The sequence below is a fragment of the Rhododendron vialii genome, chromosome 13a, assembly GCF_030253575.1.
Source record: "Rhododendron vialii isolate Sample 1 chromosome 13a, ASM3025357v1".
Lineage (NCBI taxonomy): Eukaryota > Viridiplantae > Streptophyta > Magnoliopsida > Ericales > Ericaceae > Rhododendron > Rhododendron vialii.
Window position 1 is genome coordinate 9033913 of NC_080569.1, and position 21256 is coordinate 9055168.

Consider the following 21256-nt stretch of genomic DNA (forward strand, 5'->3'; position numbering starts at 1 on the left):
TAATTAGCCGCTAGCTACGGTGCAGGCCAAACTTAATTTGTACTATATATATGCGGGTGGGGCGGGGTGGGGCGTATAAGTCTTCCAAGATTACCATGTTTTTCAGCTGTAAAAAAAATACTACTACTGTATAAATTTAAAGTAAGATGCATAATTAATACTTTATTTAATTAGAACCAAGTTGGAAAAAAATAAATTGTCACAAAGTGTATAATAATACTATAATAAGGCTGAGCAATTAAAGAAGACGCGCGAAAGGGAAAGAAATAATTAAGGAAGGGTGGGTGGGTCTGACTGACAAATAGATTGTGGAGAAGGTGGGCTTTGGGAGGGTTCTCCACTCGCAATATTCAAATTATGATGATACCTTTGAAATTTTGAAATGGGATATAATTATGGGGGTGGAAAATTTGAGCTTTCCTGTTGTTTAATTAATTAATTAATTAATTAAGGGTGTGTTCCACTAATATACTCCCTCCGTCCAATTTTCTTTGAACTTTTTTGATATTCATGTCATTTTTAAAACTCTTTTATCTTCCGGTATAAATCTCAAAAAATATATAATATGGAGTACTAAGCATTTATTTTTCAAATAAGTATTTATTTTTTGAATTAAAAGTGATGCATTGTAAAAGAATGACATGTTTCGTAAAACAAAAAATTAGTATTTTTTTTTGACAAAAGTGAGAGATTGTATTGATGTAAGCCTAACGACACTTACAATAAGGAATTCATTACAAATATCTTGGATAAAGCCAAACTAATCGTCTAACTAATACAAAACGAGAAAAGTACAAGGCGGCTGATGTCTTTCTCCCTAACCAGACATCGCCTAATGCACATTTTGCTGAAATTTTCATATTTTCTAGAAGTCTCAAAAAGAGATAACTTGCTAGCCAAGAAAAAAAGACGACAAATACCCAAACGATCTCCAACAAAGTATGAACGCGCCAATGAACTCCCAAAACTATAGATTTGACAAGCTACCATGAGTTGCTCCTGCAAAGATATCATACGGGGTAGTAGAGCATTGTTGACACAGATGCCGCGCGTTGAGAGAGCATCATCATCTGAAAGAACCCGATCTATAGATGTAAAATTCGCTCAAAGACGTAACTAAAAACTCTCACACAAAGAATAGACAAAATTCTCACAGATCAAATGACAAATCATTGATCTGAAGAGACACAAGAAAAAAAAAAATACTAGAAAACAGAAAGGGAGAGTGAGAACTAATATAATGTCCTTCCCCACCCGCTGCCATATTAGGGTTGTGAAACCCTATGGCTCCGTTCAGTTGCCAGGAATATTGTACGGAAAAGTTATTCTCAGGAAAAGTCAAGTAAAGTGAAGTAAAGGAAAAAGAAAATTATTTTCCTGTGAGTGTTTATTTGACAAAAGAATTTTGCAAGAATAATTAAGGTTTAGTTGTTCATTTGTCAGGAAAAAAAAACTTTCGGAGAAATTTTGTGAGTGTTCACTCATTTTCCTTTTCCCGCGACGCAAAATCCTGTGTTTTTTGCAGGATCACTTTTGCAGGAAAGTAATTCCTGCAGGAAAACTTAAAAACATGTTTTCCATTACTTTCCTGCCAACTGAACACTACAAAAATCATGGGAAAGTTGATTTTTCCATCCTTTCTTGTACTTTCCTGGCAACTGAACGGAGCCTATGGGAGGGAGGGGAAGAGAGAAAAAAGGTGAATGTGGTGGCTAGAGTTTCAGAAGAGAGAAAAAGAGAGAGAGCCTTGGGGAAATGGGACCTAATTACTAATAACTTTAGGTGGAGATCCCAACTTTATGTTTCTTTATTTTTTGGTATTTAGGCTTTTTTGGTGGCTTATTTTTTTTTATTCTCATTCAATTTTTTTCACTTTTATTAGTTTTTCGTCAATTTTTTTGTAAATTATTGTTTCGTCATTATGAGACGAATTTAAAAAGTAAAAAATTACGATCCAAATCCAAAATTTTGAATAAAGACAAAAACAAGCCAATTTTTTCGTTTTCATTAAAAAAAATAGGTTTGGACATAATTTTTTACTTTTTTGATTCCTTTCGTCAAGTCGAACCAATAATCCTAAAAAATTTGACACGAAACTAATAAATGCGAACAAATTAGAATTAAAAAAAAAAAGAGTCAATTGACTTATTTAGTCAGAAAAACCCTTTAATACTTAACTAATTCTGCATATGAACATGGATAAAAATTAAGAAAAGACCCTGTCACGTGATGTGCCCCTTGAAATAGGGTTATGACTTTCGTCCATTTATTTAGTCAAAAAATAAGTTTTATCGACTCTCTCTAGCCTCCGGAAGTTACTATTTAGAGTGATGATGTAGTGAAGAAAATTCAACAAAGCTAGCTAGTATTTCAAAGTCAACATATGACCTGTTTGCTTTCAATTACTGGTGTTGACAAATGAGAGAGGGTTGAGTTGCCCTTAATTAGGGACCGATTGACTAGATTTACAAAGTGAAATCACGTTAAATAGAGATCCACACTACCCCAAGTAACTTCAACAGTAGCACAAGTTAATTTTTACACTTTTTTTTAACCGATGAACAACCCTGTAGCCGAGTCACTACTGGATCCGACCGCGCAATCCAAACCTCAGGGGAGACTAGCACAGCAACCCACCGCCATGGCTCCCCACTTAAATCATGGTTTGCCTCCAGGGGGAATCGACCCCTGTTATGTTGCAAGCGCAGGTTCGCTCTTACCATGTTGACAACCCATGGGTGGGTACACACTCTATCTTTGTTTGTGTGTTTTTGTAAAGACATGAATTTTGTTGTGCTCCGACTCAAGGTTCTGAATATCGTACCGGTTACAATACTAGTTTTTCTACTTGTATGATACGTATCGGTACTGATGAGATACCGAATACCGTTTTGAATTTATCGCTATTAATGTTATTTTCTCACATAAAAGAATTTATAGTATAATATGCACATTTATTAAAAATAAAAAAAATAATCCGGTATTTGCCTTGTACCATCCGGAATTGACCGGTACCGTCCGGTATTGTTCGGTACTTGAAGGGAAAAAAATATTTAAAAATAATTCGGTACCTTTCGGTATTAGCTGGTAGTGACTCGTATGTATTGACTGGTACGATAATTTGAACCAAATGTTCAAGACAAACGTGCTTTGTTCATTTTGTTACCGATGTTCGACCAGTGTAATCCTTGACACATACAATGAAATCAACAAAATGTCAACAAAATTTTAAAATAATTTCACGTTACCTATACGGCGCACCTTTAATCATAACAATGTACAGCTATTTCAGAGCATACTAACAAGTGTTCTTACCTAGTGTTGGTTGAACGGGAAAAAAAACAAAAAAAAAAGGATGTCTAGAATAGCACTCGTTAAAAATCCCTTTCTTGAGAATTATTCTATTATTTGCGCAAATACGAATCTAAATATAATGGTAAATAACATGGCCATTTTTTTTTCAAAAAACTTTGGGTAGTACGGCCATTAATTTTGCACGGATTTTGTTAATATGTGCAAATGAGCCAAACTACACCCACTTGTATAAGAAGTTGCAGAAGTTAGTAGATAGTTTAGGCAATATTGGACCAAGAGAAAAGCTTGTTCCAAGTGAGACCAAATTACCCTTTTTGCTTTTCCCATATGCTATCTTTTCAACTACCTTCTAGCCCTTTCAACAACACCACACGGTAAAAATCGTAAATCAAGATGATATACAGTGCAACTATTTGTTTACTCCGTTAATCTACAAGCTGCAAGAAGAAAAGGAAAAAAAGGGAGGGCTGAAGATGGGAAAAATAAAAGATGTTGCCGGTTTTGGCTAAATGAAAAGGTTGAATTATTTATTTTTCTTTATTCGAACTTTTTTTCACATTGGTTAGTTTTGTATCAATTTTTTTGGATTATTACTTTGTCTCAATGAGAAGAATCTAAAAACAAAGGAATTATGATCAAAATTTTAAAAGAGTTCACTAAGGACAAAAAAAAAAAAAAAAAAGACTGACTTTTTGGAACATTTTTGTCTTTATTCCAAAAAATAATAATTTGGTTCATAAATTTTATACTTTGTAAAGGCTTAAATTTGCAGGCCTTACATTTATTTATGAAAAAAGGGAATAAAATTTTTTGCGGCTCAAAAGAAAAACATTGAGGGGAGAAAAACCTCATAAAGAACTAAGCAGACAATTTACTTCTGCATTTTATGTCTTGGATCGTTGGCTACTTCTTAATCAACATTTATCTGTACACAAATCTTACAATTAGGGGCGTTTTCGTCTAAAAGTAAAAAAGTTTAAGCGTTCCGAGAACCCAAATTTACTGCCATTAGAGCAATCTGCAATGGGAATAATCAAAATCAATAACCAAAATGTGTCACGTCAGCATTTGATTATCCATTTAGTTTATAATCAAACTTAACAAACTTTACCTCCACATTGGTTATTTTTGCATCCCTATAAAAAAAAACCCCACAATACGCAATGCACCTATGTCCAATTACATACGAGTTCTAATCACGCATCCGACCACACCAAATTATTCTTCTCGATGAGACGATTCTAATGTGGGGTGTTTTTTAGTTTTTTAGTTTTGAATTTGGTTATAGGGTTTGATTATTGAGTTTTGGTTATTGGTAAAAGTTGTTAAGTTTGGTTATGGAATGGGTTGGAATTTGATTATTTGCTAAAAAACTTGTAACTTTGCTTATTACAATGTCAGGTATTTTTTTAGCATTGTTGTTAAATTTGCTTATCCATACCAATTTGTTTATTACAATGTGGATGCTCTTACATTCCCTATGAGAGTGGAGCAAAATTAATGTACTCTTATTATGTGCCTTAACATATGTCTTCCGGGTATACATTAACAAAACCCATTTTGAACAAGTTGGAATTTATTTATTTCTGCAAACAAAGCCTATCAAAATTGCTGCCGGGGGGGGGAGTTACTCAGCTGGAGGTGGGTGCTTTCTCTCAGTACTAGTACTACTTTAAACGCTTGTGTGTGGGGATGCACGAAATTAATGATTGAAGTGTCCAGAATTTTTTTCCCATTCAATAAGTTTATGATACATTTCGAGCAGTCAAAGGCATTAAAAAGTCAACATAAAGACAGGCACAATTTAGTGATGAACTTACCTAAAACACTAGTAATAAATGTATGGTACATCTAGTAATTTTCCAACCACCCCACCTCCAACAAAAATAAATAAATACAAGTGGGACTCTACGCAAGCGACCAAATTATAGTACTCCCTCCCTCCGTCCCATTTTCTTTTTTCTTTTTTGATATTCGGGTCAATTTTCGATCGCTTATATCTTTTAATATGAATCTCAAAAATATGCAATATGAATCTTGTTTGACAGTTCTCGATTAGATATATAATACAAAGTTTTCAAAATTATAAAAACATTGTAAATTAAGATATATAAGCGTTTAAAGAACAACACAAATAACGAAAATGGATAAACAAAATGGGACGGAAAAAGTATTACAAGTGATAATTAGTAGTAGGAAATGGATCCTCCCCGATCTAAAATTAGAATTGGACAGAGATTGTTCATATCTGAAATGTCCATTTTCTACAATCAATATTTGAATTGCTCATCGACTCTCACAAGATCAAATATGAACCATCAATTATACCAATAAATTGTGCAAATCTAAAACACTGTACCGTCTATTTCAAAATTTGGACGGAGAGAATTCAGACCTTAATTTTATGGAGTAATTTCAACTAAAAATTACTCCCTCCGTCCCTATTTTAGAGTCCAGTATTCCATTTTGGGCTGTCCCTTAATAAGTGTCCATTTTGTAAAGTTAGTGGGTAAAAGTTGGTGAATTTTCCATTTTGCCCCTAAAAGTAGATTCTATTTTAAAGTTAGTGAGTAAAAGTGTAATGATGATGGGTAAGTAAGGAAAGTGAAGGAAAAAGTTGATGTGAAATGTATAATGATGATGTCTTTTTAATAAGTTGGAGTTACGAAGCAGGACACTTAAAAAGGGACGGAGGGAGTAGGAAATTTTTCATAACAATCATTTTACAACCACAAATATTTACGCAAATATATAAATAAATTCACTCACATTCACATTAGGGTCGATATACACTACACTTTCATGGTGTGTGGACCCCATCAAAAGATGTGAATATTAGTGTAAAACTGTGTATAAGTGTTTGTAGTTGAATAGAGTAATGGAGTACTTTTTCTAACGAAGAGGGGGAGGGACTGGCAATGCCACGTGTCAGTCCACCCTTGCTCCATCACACCTCAGACTCTTGATCCAACGGTGATCGTGGCACGCTTCCCCATGCATATTTATTGGCGATTTTGTCTTTTGACATTTCGAGAAAAAGTATCCCCAAGCTCTACAGTAGCGCGTGCATCACACTTGTGTTCCACGCCACAATCCTGTGGTCCCAATGTGATTCGTGTCATTCACGCTCTCAGTCCTTGTCCCTTTAAAGACCATACAAACCACCCCCGACTCTCAATAAGTTAAGAGTCAACGCCACCACCCAAACCAAACAGAGAGCAAAATTGAAAAATCAAAAATTGCAATAAAGAAAGAAAACTTGTGTATAGGTATGATTTCAAAAATCTCCACCCAAAAGTCAACTCCTCTCTCTCTCTCTCTCTTCCTACTTCTTCAACCCTTTCTTCCTCTTTCCTTCCCCCTCTCTCTCTCTCTACTCTCTACTCTCTCCTCTCTCTCCCCCTCCTCACACAATATTTGCCATGAAATTTCAGGTACCCTCTTCATTCCACTGAAGCTTTCATCCTTCAATTTCTTCTATATATTTTTTCTGCGATGGGTAACGGATTGGGAAAAATCAGCGGCTGCTTCACCGGCGGCGATAAAGACCCGGCCGTGGTGATATCCGACCCGGTAGACGACCTGGGCCACTCGTTCTGCTACGTCCGGCCCGACCCGACCCGACTATCCTCCTCCAAGGTCCACTCGGAGGAGGAAACGACGACGTTCCGCACGATCTCCGGCGCCTCCGTCAGCGCCAACACCTCCACCCCTCTCTCCACCGCCTTCGTCGACCTCTACAGCTACAACTCCATCGACCACTCCTCCTCCGCCGCCTTCGAGTCCTCCACCTCTTTCGCCTCCATCCCCCTCCAGCCCATCCCCCGAAACTCGGGCTCGGGCCCCCTCCCGTCTAGTTACTTCGGGGGAGGAGTGGTCCCCACCTCGGGCCCGATCGAACGCGGATTTCTATCCGGCCCTATCGAACGGGGGTTCCTATCGGGCCCCCTTGACCGGGGCGGCCTCTTTTCCGGTCCAATGGAAAAGACGAATAGCTCATCTGATCAGTTTCAGAGGAGCTATTCACACGGATCTTTCAGCGCCCGACCCAGATCGAGCAAAGGGTCGTTGATCCGGGCACTCCAAAGAGTGCTCTCGAAGACGATTTCGCGCGGGCAGAGCTCGATCGTCGCCCCGATGGTTAAATCCGTTAAAGAACAGGATTGGATCGTCGGGTCCGACAAGCAAAACGAGCTGACGATCAGCAGCGATGTCAGTTTAGACGACGAGGATTCGTTGGAGGGGGGCCAGAATAACCTGCAGTGGGCGCAGGGGAAGGCCGGTGAGGATCGGGTCCACGTCGTCGTTTCTGAAGAACACGGGTGGGTTTTCGTTGGGATATATGACGGATTTAACGGCCCCGATGCGCCTGATTATCTACTCTCTAACCTTTACTCTGCTGTTCATAAGGAGGTGAAAGGATTACTATGGGATGACAAGTGTGAATCCTCATCTAATTCCACCTCCTCTGTTCCTTCTGAAAACCCTAATTCGGATTCGTGTCGCGATGCCAAGGACGTGTGTTCTCGATGCGTCGAGCAAGAGAATTATCCTTGTGGGAGTGGGGATGCTAATTGCGAATCGATGAGAAAGAAGGGTGGGAAGAATTGGAGGAGTAAGTACAAGGGTGCGGCGAAGAAATGGGAGGAGAATCAGAGGAGGTGGAGGTGTAAATGGGATCGAGAGCGGCTAGAGCTGGATCAGAGGCTAAAAGAGCACATGAATCGAAATGGGTCGGGGGCAATTGATCATTCGGATGTGTTGAGTGCGCTTTCGCAGGCGCTGAGGAAGACGGAGGAGGCTTATTTGGATATTGCTGATAAGATGCTGGTGGAGAATCCTGAGTTGGCTTTGATGGGTTCTTGTGTGCTTGTAATGCTGATGAAAGGGGAGGATGTTTATGTGATGAGTGTTGGGGACAGCAGAGCTGTTTTGGGTAAAAAGGCCGAGCCTGATCTGTGGCGACAAGATTTGGAAAGGATCAAAGAGGAAACTTTTCATGATCTTGAATTTGATGGTGATAGATCCAATGTAACGCCTAGTTTAACTGCTTTTCAGCTCACTGTGGATCATAGCACCTCTATTGATGAGGTACTATACTTGTGCTTTATTGTTGATTGATTTGGGTGATTGATTTTGTTGGATTATGGTTGATGTTATGTTGCATTGTATTTTCAGGAAGTCAAGAGAATAAAGAATGAACATCCAGATGATGCTTGTGCCGTGGTGAATGACCGCGTGAAAGGTTCGTTGAAGGTCACTCGAGCTTTCGGGGCTGGTTTTCTCAAGCAGGTAGACAAGATTCTGAACTTTTTTGAGATCTCAAACCATTTTAAGAATAGGACCTGAGTGGAGAATGTGGAGTTGTTTTGGATCTTTTTGGTGCTTGAGGAAAGTAGATTCCTCAAATGGCTGTGAAAAAATTCTCCAAGAATGAGTTGCCCAAGAATAAAGTTAGATTTTGATATTTCGAAGAGAACAAAGTTCATAATCCACTGAAACAGAGGAAAGCAACTTGCCTTTCTATATTGGGAAGCTTATGGTCAACATCTAATGGCATCCCGGTATCAAGGTGTCCAAAGTCCAGAATCAGTATGATATACACTTGAAATAGCATCAAAATCAATAAGTTTTCAGATTTCTTGTCTGTTGATGTAGCTTGCTGTAATAATACTAGTAGCTCAGTTAGTATGATTTGGCGGATTCTCTCTACTTGCTGGTAGAAGAAACTGAAAATGACTTCTGGCCGTTCCACTGCGAAAGTATTGATTCATGCAGTTAGAGCTTTAGAAAAACATCACCTCACTTTCAGACTGATGGTTTTCTAGTTTATGTGGGTAGTTTAACAAAAGTATCATCTAGTTATTAATTTCCGGTTTATTCATCTCCTATGCTTGAAGAATGTTTGCCTTCTGTGATATTAGTCAATCAAGGTGCATCATTTTTGGTTAATGCTTGTTTTGTATTTGTGCTTGACATTTTTACTTATTGTTTTTGCAGCCTAAATGGAACAATGCTCTTCTGGAAATGTTCCGAATCGACTATGTCGGAACTTCCCCATACATTAATTGTCTACCGCATCTGTACCACCACAGATTAGGGCCAAGAGACAGATTTTTGATACTGTCATCGGATGGACTTTATCAATACTTCACAAACGAAGAAGCTGTTTCTGAAGTCGAACTTTTCATCGCATGGTCACCCGAAGGAGATCCAGCCCAACACCTTGTTGAGGAACTTCTTTTTCGCGCTGCAAAGAAAGCTGGTATGGCTTTGCTAATTGATGACAAACATTTTTGTTCTCTCTTATTAAGGGGGTGTTTGCTGCAGCTAATGCATTTTTCTTTTCCCTTGATAGATGTAGTGCCAATTTATTTGGCACTGCTTATGATTTTTGAGAAGCTTCAATTTGATGCTTTTTGGTCAATAATGAGTTTTTACCATAAGTTGAACTGCAAGTCTGCAACAAACACGGACTAAAAGTGACAGAATTTATTGGAGAAAATTGAACTAATCCACATTTGTTTTGTTGAAACTACAGGTATGGACTTTCATGAATTGCTTGAAATACCACAAGGGGATCGACGTCGATACCACGATGATGTTTCGATCATTGTTATCTCACTGGAAGGACGGATATGGAGATCGTGTGTATAGTTAGGGGGGAAAATCGTGGTTCAAAATCATATAGAGACCTCGACGGAGACTATTGGGCTCATATCCAATTTTGGGAATTTTGTTTCCTGGTCACCTTTGTGACATTACCAATTCAAGTACTGGGTGGTGAAAATGAGCCGGGCAGTGGGGAATGTAAAGGTGTGAAAGCTGCTTCATGTTGATTATAAACTGTCATACAAAATTGTAATTTCTCCAATAAATGACCACAAAGGAATTTTGTTCACCACTTCCTTTGTCTTTTGCATTTCTTTTGAGCACACCTTCTTGTTGGTATGGGTGCATAATCCAATCCAGCTTCTTCATCTTCTGCTGCCCTTTTGACAATCTTGAAAGGAAAAAAAAAAAAAAAATCATTCCCACAATTTATCTTTGCATTCTGCTCGTGCCACGTGGCCGGACCGGAGCCGGTGGATAAGGGACCAATGTCACCCCCAGAGCAACAGATTCATGAATCTTCCAACTGCTAGCTAAATTTGGGGGAATTGGGGTAGTTAATGCGATGCAGGTGGGGAGGTGTGGTTATTTGGTATCAGACTCATAAGTAATAAAAACCTGTCATTTTGTCATTAAATTTGGACCAACATTTTTCAGGTACACCGTGTATTCGTGGAGTATTGTCATCACCACCACCACGGTTTTTATTTGTCGAAAATCTCACCGCTCTTATATTGGAACCGAAGCTAAGGTTCCAATGCGCATGAGAGAGTATGTTTTGTTCCACCGGAGCATTTATAGAGACTTGAACCCAAGCATTAAGCGAGAAGCTCTAAGCACTAACCTATTAGAGCAGTCACTTGGTCGTAATGTTTCCTTCATTGATCGGAGGAAAATTGAAAATATCTTCTGGATTTGAGTCATGACCGTAACAAGAAAAACTTTGCCGTAAGAAACTTCAGCCAAATTTAATCCTCTCTGGAGTACAAACTTGTGCATCAGGTTTCGTACTAGTAAAAACAGTGAATCAGTTACGAACGTAACGAAAATCGAACCTTTATGTCTGTTACCAAAATTCTTGTTTTCTTTCCAATCGACGGAGAATCGACGGGAAACCGTATCGTAAAGCTTGCTGGAATGTGGGTGTGAAAAGTGGAGTTTGGTTCCTTGCCGTATTTCAGGACTTCTTTGTAAACAAACAATGAAGTGGATGAAGTATGGGAGAAGATTAACAAAATGGACTTTATTAACCCTCAAAGTAGAAGAACATCCAATCGAGATGATTGAGTGAACAATTACAAGTTAATTCTACTCCTAGAAAAGAAAAGATAAAGGCCTGATTGGCGTTGTTTTTGTGTGTCCTTACAATGAAGCCTAAAAAGGCTATTTATAGAAAAACAAAGATGTGCAGGAAATAACTTCCAAACTTCCCACTACTCTTTATTCTTTTCTTTGCTTCCACTTGTCCAAATAACTTCCCACTTTCCTTCAAATGTGTAGGAGCATGACAAGTGTCATTTTAACTTCCAAATGTGTAAGAACAAACCAAGTGTCTTTTTAACCTCCAAGTAAATAGAGATATGCCAAGTGTCCTGCACATGTTATTAAAATACAAATACCAAAAATAATAATAAAATAGGTTGCATTTCCATAATCGCCACCTTTCGGTCGATTATCGACGGGCGGTGAATATATGGTCCAAACAATGCCCCCCTTATTCATTTGGGTGAAGTGCTAACATAACCCAAGTGAATAATGAACTAGTTTTAAATCACCCCTCTGTCGATATCAACGGGTGATAACTCTTTACGGAGTAAACATTTGCCCCCCAACTCTCGAAGAGTTTTAGATAACTTTTACACCAACCCTTTCATTTTTTCGACTGACATAACAAAGCCTTAAAGGCTTAAAAGCCGTTATCGAGAATAACATGGTGGGATTTCAAGGCTTAAAAACAACCGCCGAATGGTGGCATGCCTCCGTCGATTAGTTTTCCTTTTAACTGTGATTCCTACTGAAAGGAAATTGGAAACGTGGTCTGTCGATAGAAATGTTGACAGCCAAAAATCCACACGTGTTTCAGCCAAAACCAAAATGAAAGGCTTTCAAGAATTCATCCCTCTTAACATCCGAACAACGTCCAACATAAATTCGTATTGAACATATGGTTGTTCATGATTTGCAGCCGTGATTGGCTTGAACTTGTACTCCATGGGCAAGTTTTCACCATTCTAAACCCTTATAGATGGAGTAGAAGGATCATTTTCTATGTGACCAACGATGGTCTAATTTGACTCGCTTTGAATTTCAAACTTTCGAGCCATTTAAGTTTTATAGTTGGCTCTTCTAAAAATAAATTTTTAAACACTTTTCACATATTTTTTAAAGGGTTCTCTTGGACCATAAACATGATTAAAGTTTTAATCAATGGTCAATAATATAAGAACCGTGCTTCAAGAGTACGTGTTGGTTTTATGCCTTGTGACTTATCGACGGAGGACTGTTCAAATCGACAGAGGACTGTTCAAATCGACGGAGAACTATTAAGCATTTTAAAGCCTTGATGAGAGACTTCCACATGTATCACAGCCTCCCACATGTACCTGTGGTGTTACCACTTTCCGTGCATGATAAAATCTCAAAGATTGTTTCCCTTTATGGTCAATCTTTCAGATTAAAACTTCAATTAGAATGAAATGGACGGTGGCCGAAGATTGCTCAACCCCAGTAACTGATTGCTCTCCAAGATTGCCAATGAATAGCTTTCTTCAAACGAATAACATGTCAAAAGCTTTGCAAGGCTTTCTGATCGAATTATTTTCTTGACTCAACTCCTTTCGAGTCTCAACGCCAATGTCACTTTCTTTGTATAATTTGGCTTTCTAAAGATGAGTTTGCCCCCCATGCAAATTCAATATAAAAAAGAGGGCTACTTCTCATTTGCATAATTGGCAAAAACTTCTTTTTTTTTTTCAAAATACGAGGAAAAGGGAAAAATAAAAATAAAAATGTCAGTAAGGCATTTCAAAATTTTTCGTAGCCTATGATGAATGATAGCCACTTTCATAGTTAAACACTTGAAGACCGTGAATAATCTTCAACACCCATGAAAAATGGCATGAAGGATTGGTCTTCTATGTAATTAATTGATGCCAAAACCCACAGATTATCCCACTAAATAATGGTTAATCTTCCTATCGGATGGCACTCGTTGAACAGAGGCTAGAATTCTTCCATTTCTTATGAACCCTCTAATTTTGTTCGGTTAGCCATTGTTTAATTGGCCATTTCACTTTCTGTCGAGTGGATCTAAAATTGGCCAACAAATGGCCGTTATTCCATTTCCGCAAAATGTTCAAGCCTTACGCGCAAGGCTTTTGTTTTCACATAACTGTGGCCAATTTGGCCACTTATATTTGCCCAAAATTGTAGAAAAGCAATGAACATTATCTACACCTCTTAACCAAAATTGGGCATATTTCAACCAAAACCAATACATATACCAATACAGATGGCTTCTAAAAAATCCATACCTCTTACGAATGCCGTTGATCAACAATTGAACAAATAATTTAGGGACCTTTGTGGTTGATGTGTAGTGTGCCATAGGAGGCACATATTGGCTTTGACTAGTACCAAATCTAGGCAGTACATTGAAACCAATGAGAATGTTTTCATTTTGGCCATTGCCACATTGACTTCCAATTCTATTACTTCCACCACTAGTATTTGGAACTAGTTGATAAAAATCCGTTGGCCTTGTTGGGCTAGGCCTAGTTTCAAAAGTAGGGTTAGTATATACCTGTTGATGATGCCTCCCAATCCCAATGTTGTACGGATTTGGGATATTATTTCCATTATTTCCAACTCCTAACCCAATGGGAATTGTAGTTGGAATACTTTGATAAAAATTTTGATTTTGCCCAGAATTTTGGTTCCCAATTGGGACTCTATTAACTCCAGTAAAGACATTCTCAAAAGTTTGATTATCAAATACCTGAGAGGAAGGTACTTCCGTAGTTGGATTTGCCACTCCACTGCTTTGCCCGGGATTAACGTTTACGTTAACTAGCACTTCCACCGTTGGTTGGCTTCGTACCACTGTAGCCTTAAACATGGCTGTCAACGTTTTAGCAATATCACTCTCTGGATCATTTAGAATTCTTGCAAATTGTTGAATTAAATCTAATGATTCAATCTCTGAGCCATTCGGTTGGCTACTCTCTGGAATCCTTTGGTTTGGATTCACTGCATTCATCTCATTTGTATCATTTCCACCATTAGAATTGACAGAGTTGTTGTTATCATTACTGCCGTCAGTTGGCGGTTGATTCCTAGGCTTTGGTGCCATTGTTCACTTCCAAATTAGTAATGTGCCCTCCTTCTAGCGCCAAAATTGTTACCAAAATTCTTGTTTTCTTTCCAATCGACGGAGAATCGACGGGAAACCGTATCGTAAAGCTTGCTGGAATGTGGGTGTGAAAAGTGGAGTTTGGTTCCTTGCCGTATTTCAGGACTTCTTTGGAAACAAACAATGAAGTGGATGAAGTATGGGAGAAGATTAACAAAATGGACTTTATTAACCCTCAAAGTAGAAGAACATCCAATCGAGATGATTGAGTGAACAATTACAAGTTAATTCTACTCCTAGAAAAGAAAAGATAAAGGCCTGATTGGCGTTGTTTTTGTGTGTCCTTACAATGAAGCCTAAAAAGGCTATTTATAGAAAAACAAAGATGTGCAGGAAATAACTTCCAAACTTCCCACTACTCTTTATTCTTTTCTTTGCTTCCACTTGTCCAAATAACTTCCCACTTTCCTTCAAATGTGTAGGAGCATGACAAGTGTCATTTTAACTTCCAAATGTGTAAGAACAAACCAAGTGTCTTTTTAACCTCCAAGTAAATAGAGATATGCCAAGTGTCCTGCACATGTTATTAAAATACAAATACCAAAAATAATAATAAAATAGGTTGCATTTCCATAATCGCCACCTTTCGGTCGATTATCGACGGGCGGTGAATATATGGTCCAAACAATGTCCCAATTGAATCATTCAAAGGGGGAAAAACAAAACAAAACAGGGGTTGAGATTGAGTTAATAAAATCATGAATTGATAAATCTCTTGAATGCTGAAATTGAGTTGAGTTTGAGTCCTTAAAACGCTTGAGACTTGAGAGGCTAACCTAAGAAACGAGCACAGAGCAAATGCAAAAGCAGGCGGGAGATCAAAGAAGAAAAACATTCAGGGAGAAAGTCCAAACAAAAAAGCATCAAAAGTTCATAAAAGGGGGCCCACAAAAGTTCGAAATGTTTGAACTACTGCTCACATAGTTCATATTCTGGGCCAAAAAATGAGTCACAACAATTTGTAAGGCGTATGTACCGAAGATTTTCCCTTATACTGTACACCAAGGGGTAAGATTATATTGCATCGTCTACAACTCTAAATACATAAGTTTATATGTGCACTAGCCCGTAGTTGTTCCCTACTTATTAACTGATTTTCTTTTGGATTATCATCTAAATTTTTCTCAAAACTTTAACAAAGATTTAATAAACAAAGAAGGAAACTCAAAACTCACCCCATTTGCAATCTAACTAAAACCCAATTTGAAACCTTGTTGAGGATGAACTATATAGCCCAGTTAGAACCAATTATATATGTGGATGGGCTAGTTGGGTTATCAATGGGCGGACATGGGAAGTTAATTGGGTTTAGGTTTGGTTTGCCATCTCTATGAATCGGGAGTGCCCAATAATTGGCCCAAATATTGCGATGTGCAAGTAGAAGATGAACCCCTTTATACCTGACTGCCACGTGTCACGTGAGGCTGGTTGCAAGGATGTTATTACTAGTATTGACATGCTCAACTTTCCTTCCAATGGCTAATTAAGTGTGTATTTAGATGAAGGATTCATGGGTAATTCTAAAGTAATGGAGTTAATTGATGGCTTATGGGAGGAAAAAATAGAGTTTCTTTTTCTTCGAGAGCCGACTATTCGCAACCTTTTATTTTCTTCATTAGCCCACTTTCTTCATTTATTCCATGTAACCCATTAATTTCCCTTTATTTACTTCACATAACCCATTAATTTCTCCAAATCGTCCTATTATACCCCTCTCCTCCCAAAACACCAAATCTCCATAGCCACCACCACCAAAGCTACGAACACTGCCCCACCAATGCCACTCCCTCCCCTCTTCTCTTCAAGGTTACTTTCTCTCTCTCTCTCTCTCTCTCAAAACGAAACCCATTTGGGAGCCGAACGAACACTGTGTTTTCTTCGATGCAGAATTTTCAATTTTTTTGAACCAGATTTTCGGCGTTTCAGGTCCGAAAAAATGTAATGTTTTCGACATTTGAATACCGTAATATTTAAATAATTTCGACAGTTAGTTACCGAAATGTGTATATATTTTCGGTAGTCAATTACCGAAATGTATATATATAAAGTACTTTTCTAATCTTTAGTAATATAATATTGACAAATAAATTTTCGGTAACCTAATACCGAAGCATATACCAAAATTCGGTAATTAATTACCAAATTATATATGTATTTTCAACAGTTAGTTACCGAAATTGTTTTCAAAATGGTCGTAGTGTGGTGATTCAATGGCGACTGTACTGAGAGAGAGAGGACTGACGGTGGTGCGGTGGTGTTCTTGATCGAGTAGTGGTGGCTATGGCGAGCTATGGAGATGGAGGAGGCGTGAACTGACTGAGGGAAGAGAGGAAGAAGATGATGATGGGTTGTGTCTAAAAAGTTAGAAGGGCAAGTAGGACATTTTGCATTGGGGGCTCATGTTGTAATTATTTGAAAATTTTTAATGGGCTAATGAAAAAAATAAAGGGTTGCGAATAGTCGCCCCTTTTTTCTTCTGTTTCCTTTTCCCTTTGTAAATTGCTGGAAAAACCCATTAATTATTCAAACAAGGCCCGAGAGATTATATGCTTCAAAGATAACTACTCCCTCCGTCTCTATTTTTTGATCCCAGTTAACACTTTTTTTCTTGTCCCACAAAAGTTGTCACATTTCAAAACTAAATAAGTAATAGATAAGAAATTACTAAAAAAGTAAGAAAATGTAATGATTGAACGGTAAAATGAGGATACAAATTTTCAAAACGTCTTTCAAAAACCTCTTTAAAAACTAAAATTCGTGAGTGCAAGGATTGAGAGCGTGAGCACAGAGCGAGGATTTGAGAGTGGAATTATGTGAATAAGGTTGTAAGCTAGATCACATTATCTTTCAGTAGAACTTTTTGCCCCCACTCTTAATCCTTGCTCTATGCTTTTTTTCTTAATTCACGCTCGCTGTAGTGGTGGTTTGACTAAATAAGTTGCTTGTTTTTTTTTCTTTATTCAATTTTTTTTCACATTTGTTAGTTTTGTGGCAAATTTTTGTGGATTATTGGTTCATCTCGACGAGAAGAATCAGAAAAGTAAAAAATTAAGGTCCAAACTTAATTTTTTTAAATAAAGTTTAAAATCAGCCAAAAAACCAGATTTAGCCAATAATTCACAAAAAATTAATGCGAAACTAACAAATGCATTTTTTTTAATAAAGGCAAAAAAAAAAACCCCAAGTGGCTTATTTAGCCAATTTAAGCAATTGTTTCCGCTTTCGCTCTTGTTTTTTGTTTTTGTCACTCCATAAATGTGTAGCCTATTCTTAAGGGGATGGGTGGGGATGGAGAAGGGATACTGCTAAGCGGCAAACTGATGTATGATGGAACAAGCTCACAGGACATCAACCACCACACCAAACACTTGCATTACTAGCGAGAATCGAACCCTCACGTGTCATATATTGTAAGAACTCCCTTTTTCTAGGTACATGTTCAACAATGACACAACTCACCTGTCTTGTTTGTTTCGGTCACCCTCCACTTTCCTCTCAGTGATGGTTTAATTTACAACCGAGATATCAACGGCATGAAGGTTTTAAACAGAAGATATCAAGGATGAAAGGTTTTTCCAAGTCTATATCCTCCATGGGGTGGCTATAATTAAGGAACCCACCCGTCACGTCTTGGAATGCCAGATTTAATCGTAGTTGGCCCGGTTGGGTCTATCACCATGTCGTATGACCCAGCACAGCACCCCACTGAAAAACTTGAACGGACGGGAATGCTTTAACGTGGCTGTCTCACTTGAACTACCCACCCGGGTGGTTTTTAATTAAGTCTATATCCTCCATGGGATGGCTCACGCCTTAGAATGTCCGGATTTAATCGTAGTTGGCCTGGTTGGATCTATCACCATGTCGCATACATGACCCGTCACCAGCACCCCGCCGAAAAACTTGAACGGACGGGAACGCTTCGACGCGGCTGCCTCACTTGAACTACCCATCCGGGTGGTTTTTAATTAAGTCTATATCTGTCTGTATGTAACAAGAAAGAACAAACGTGGATCGTTGTTAATGCTTTGGTCCTACAAGCAAGTATATGTATTTGCTCCCACGCAGCCATATTTGACTCAGTGAAGCCACAACACAGCTCTCAAGGGACCCTCCATTTGATTTTAAGTATTTTTTTTTTTAATTACAACAACAAAGAATTAATCATGGCTAGCTTGTCAAGTAGCATATGTAATTCGCTAGTCACGCGCATTGACTTTAAGTCTTAACTAGTGCATGACGCAGACCTACTACCAACTGCACATCAATTCAGACCTAATCAGCATTTGTACTTGCGAAACAGTTTCGAAATCACCTAATTAATAAATCTAGCTATACCATTTTTCATTGGACGAAGCTCGGGTTCAGTTTGAGATCACTACCCAGTTCGCGCGGTCTAAATCATAGGAGTGCTATTTACATTAGGGATCGATGGAATGGAGTGGGGTAACTTATTACAAATTAATCGTCAAGTTGTCAATTCTACGAATCCTCTGTTTTTCTATTGAGAGATATGTATTCTATAAATTTCCACCAAGTTTAAAGTTGTTCTTACTATATTAGTTTTAAGTAATATTCATTGGACCCGGGGTGCTGTAGTGCACCTCCCGCATTACACGTGTAGTATGGTCAATTCGGCTGTCCATCTTTACAATGGACGGCTCGGATTTTCATCCAAACAAATGGACGGGTAAGATTTGTAAAAGTTCAGATTATATCCAACCATTCATTGTTAAGATCGATGACCCGTGTACGCCCTATAGGGTGCCTTGCAAGCAGTGGCGTAGCCAGGAATCTATAAAAGTGGGGGCACATTTTGAACACATTTCAACCAAAAAAAATTCATACCAAACAATGTTAGAATAATAAATAATTAACGTTTGTGCTGAGAATTGAAAAACCTAACCTATTTATTAAGAAAGTAACATACATAAAATTTAAAACAAACAAATTTGAATTGTCTTAGCGGATCAAGTCTAAGAGTGATTTACTACACAATATTTAGCAATCTTGCTTCCATTGTTAATAATTCTAAAGTATAAAACCCATAGCCCATGGTTTAGGCACTTTTGAACTATGGACATTATGCATTAGAGAGTTTCAAAGAGTAAGTGGCCGCTATTATTTGCATTAGATATTTCATTTCGCAAGTGTAATGACATTATTCTAATATGTGAAATAAGATTGAGAATGAATGATATTCGAAATGTCTTAGAGTGATTAAAAGTAAATTTATGAAATACAATTACCAAGACAAAATGTCAAATATAAATTTTTAAATTTTGAATTAAAAAATAAATAAAATCAGCGGGGGTGCGTGCCCCCGCTCGTCCCTTACTCCCTCCGCCACTGCTTGCAAGGCCTTGCACTATAAATTTGAGTCATGGGTTTGAATGAGTTTTTATGGGTTTCTACTTAAATTTGAGTTCGAGTATTGAAATGGTAAGGAATAGGCGCTTAGATGATCTTTTTAGCGTTGGTTTTTTTTTGGGTAAAAAAACATGGATCCAATTATGAAAAGAATTCGCCGGTCATAATGCAAAATTCATATTTTTTTTCTTTTTTTTTAATAAAATTATGGAGTCGCCACAGATTATGGGAACTAACCTAAGCGAAATTTTCCAAAATCGAACCGAAATATATGGTTGTCCCTGACATTTCTGGGAGTCCGAAGCGAATTTCAAGATTAGGACCCCTTGCGTCCTTCTACGAGTAGAAAAATAGAAAAATCTAAAAAAATTAAGATAACATATACCCCAATACTCAAGGAGATAAAATCTTAAAAAATGGTGATTATTACAAGAATTTAAATATATCACCTAAATATCAATCTTTTTGCATTTTTATTTCTCTAGCATAACCGATCTTTCCTGCGTTATCCTTTTCAATCGATAATTCAACCGTTCTTGTGACGTGGTCAATTGAAAATAAGTTTGGCTCAACTTCGAAATTGAAAAGTTCCTTAGCCCTCTTGTTAATTATGCTCCACAGACTTTAGTTTAGGGTTAATCTGGTAAACGATCCCTTTTTATGAATTTACACGTAGTTAAGTTGAAAAATGATAATGCCAAAATTGTAGTGCATGAAAGCCTTGCACCTTGCACATGATACAATGCTTTTATGCACTATAATTTTTGCACAAACAAAAACAGTTTTGGCATTAGCAACACCCTCTTTTAACCAATGGGCTTCTATCCTAGTTGATAACTCCTGTCCCTCCCATGTGGGAGACCAAGATTCGAGCTAAATCTTTTGTCAATTAACTTACTAACATCCCGCTAACCCCCGTTGATGTATATAATATGGGTAGTCCTATGGTACACACCCCTTATTTTGGGGTGTACCATACGCACTATTATTTTAAACCATTGGATTTAAAAGTGAATAATCCGAACCACTCATTTATTAAATTAATTAATAAAATAAAAAAATGGCTTAGCAGGTAATAGGTTATTCTCTTTTTCTTGACTCTCTCTCCCTCTCCCTCTCCCTCATTTGTAAAAAGCTGCAAATTATATAATATAACCATAATTGTTATGACAACACAAAAAATTGGCATTTTTTTACCACAATGTGTCGTACCAAAAGAACATTTAGAATTGTGCATTTAATATACTTGATATAAAACCAATTTGTCTGTTGTAACTGAATGTACGGTTGACTTGCAACCGCGACACAATAATGACGATAAAAACCATTGATAGGGTTTAGAAAGCCCTTTCATCGGCACACGAATTCAATAGTAAAAGGAAATTTTTTTTTTGTCTGATTAAGGGTCTAATGATAAGCGATCAACTTCAATTTAATATATTTGGATGCATTTAATTTTTTCAATTACGCAATTGTCGATATCTAATTTTGGTGACAATGCTGAATATCGTATGACTTGATATTCTAACAGTTATGATCGATCATTCT

General features: G+C 37.7%; 1 protein-coding gene across 1 annotated transcript; it reads left to right on the forward strand.

Annotated features, from left to right (window-relative positions):
• The first annotated feature begins 6587 nt into the window (after positions 1–6587).
• LOC131314736 (probable protein phosphatase 2C 4) lies at positions 6588–10219 on the forward strand. Its single transcript, XM_058343580.1, has 4 exons — positions 6588–8406; positions 8494–8607; positions 9316–9580; positions 9857–10219. The coding sequence occupies exons 1-4, from the start codon at positions 6811–6813 to the stop codon at positions 9970–9972; spliced, it is 2091 nt and encodes a 696-aa protein (XP_058199563.1). The 5' UTR covers positions 6588–6810; the 3' UTR covers positions 9973–10219.
• The last annotated feature ends 11037 nt before the right edge of the window (positions 10220–21256 follow it).

Bases quoted from the DNA above. Each gene is read 5' to 3' on its own strand.
- LOC131314736 (XM_058343580.1), top strand. From the start codon at position 6,811: ATGGGTAACGGATTGGGAAAAATCAGCGGCTGCTTCACCGGCGGCGAT. The intron at 8,608-9,315 runs GTAGACAAGATT...TTGTTTTTGCAG, and splicing joins GGGCTGGTTTTCTCAAGCAG to CCTAAATGGAACAATGCTCT. The intron at 9,581-9,856 runs GTATGGCTTTGC...TTGAAACTACAG, and splicing joins TCGCGCTGCAAAGAAAGCTG to GTATGGACTTTCATGAATTG.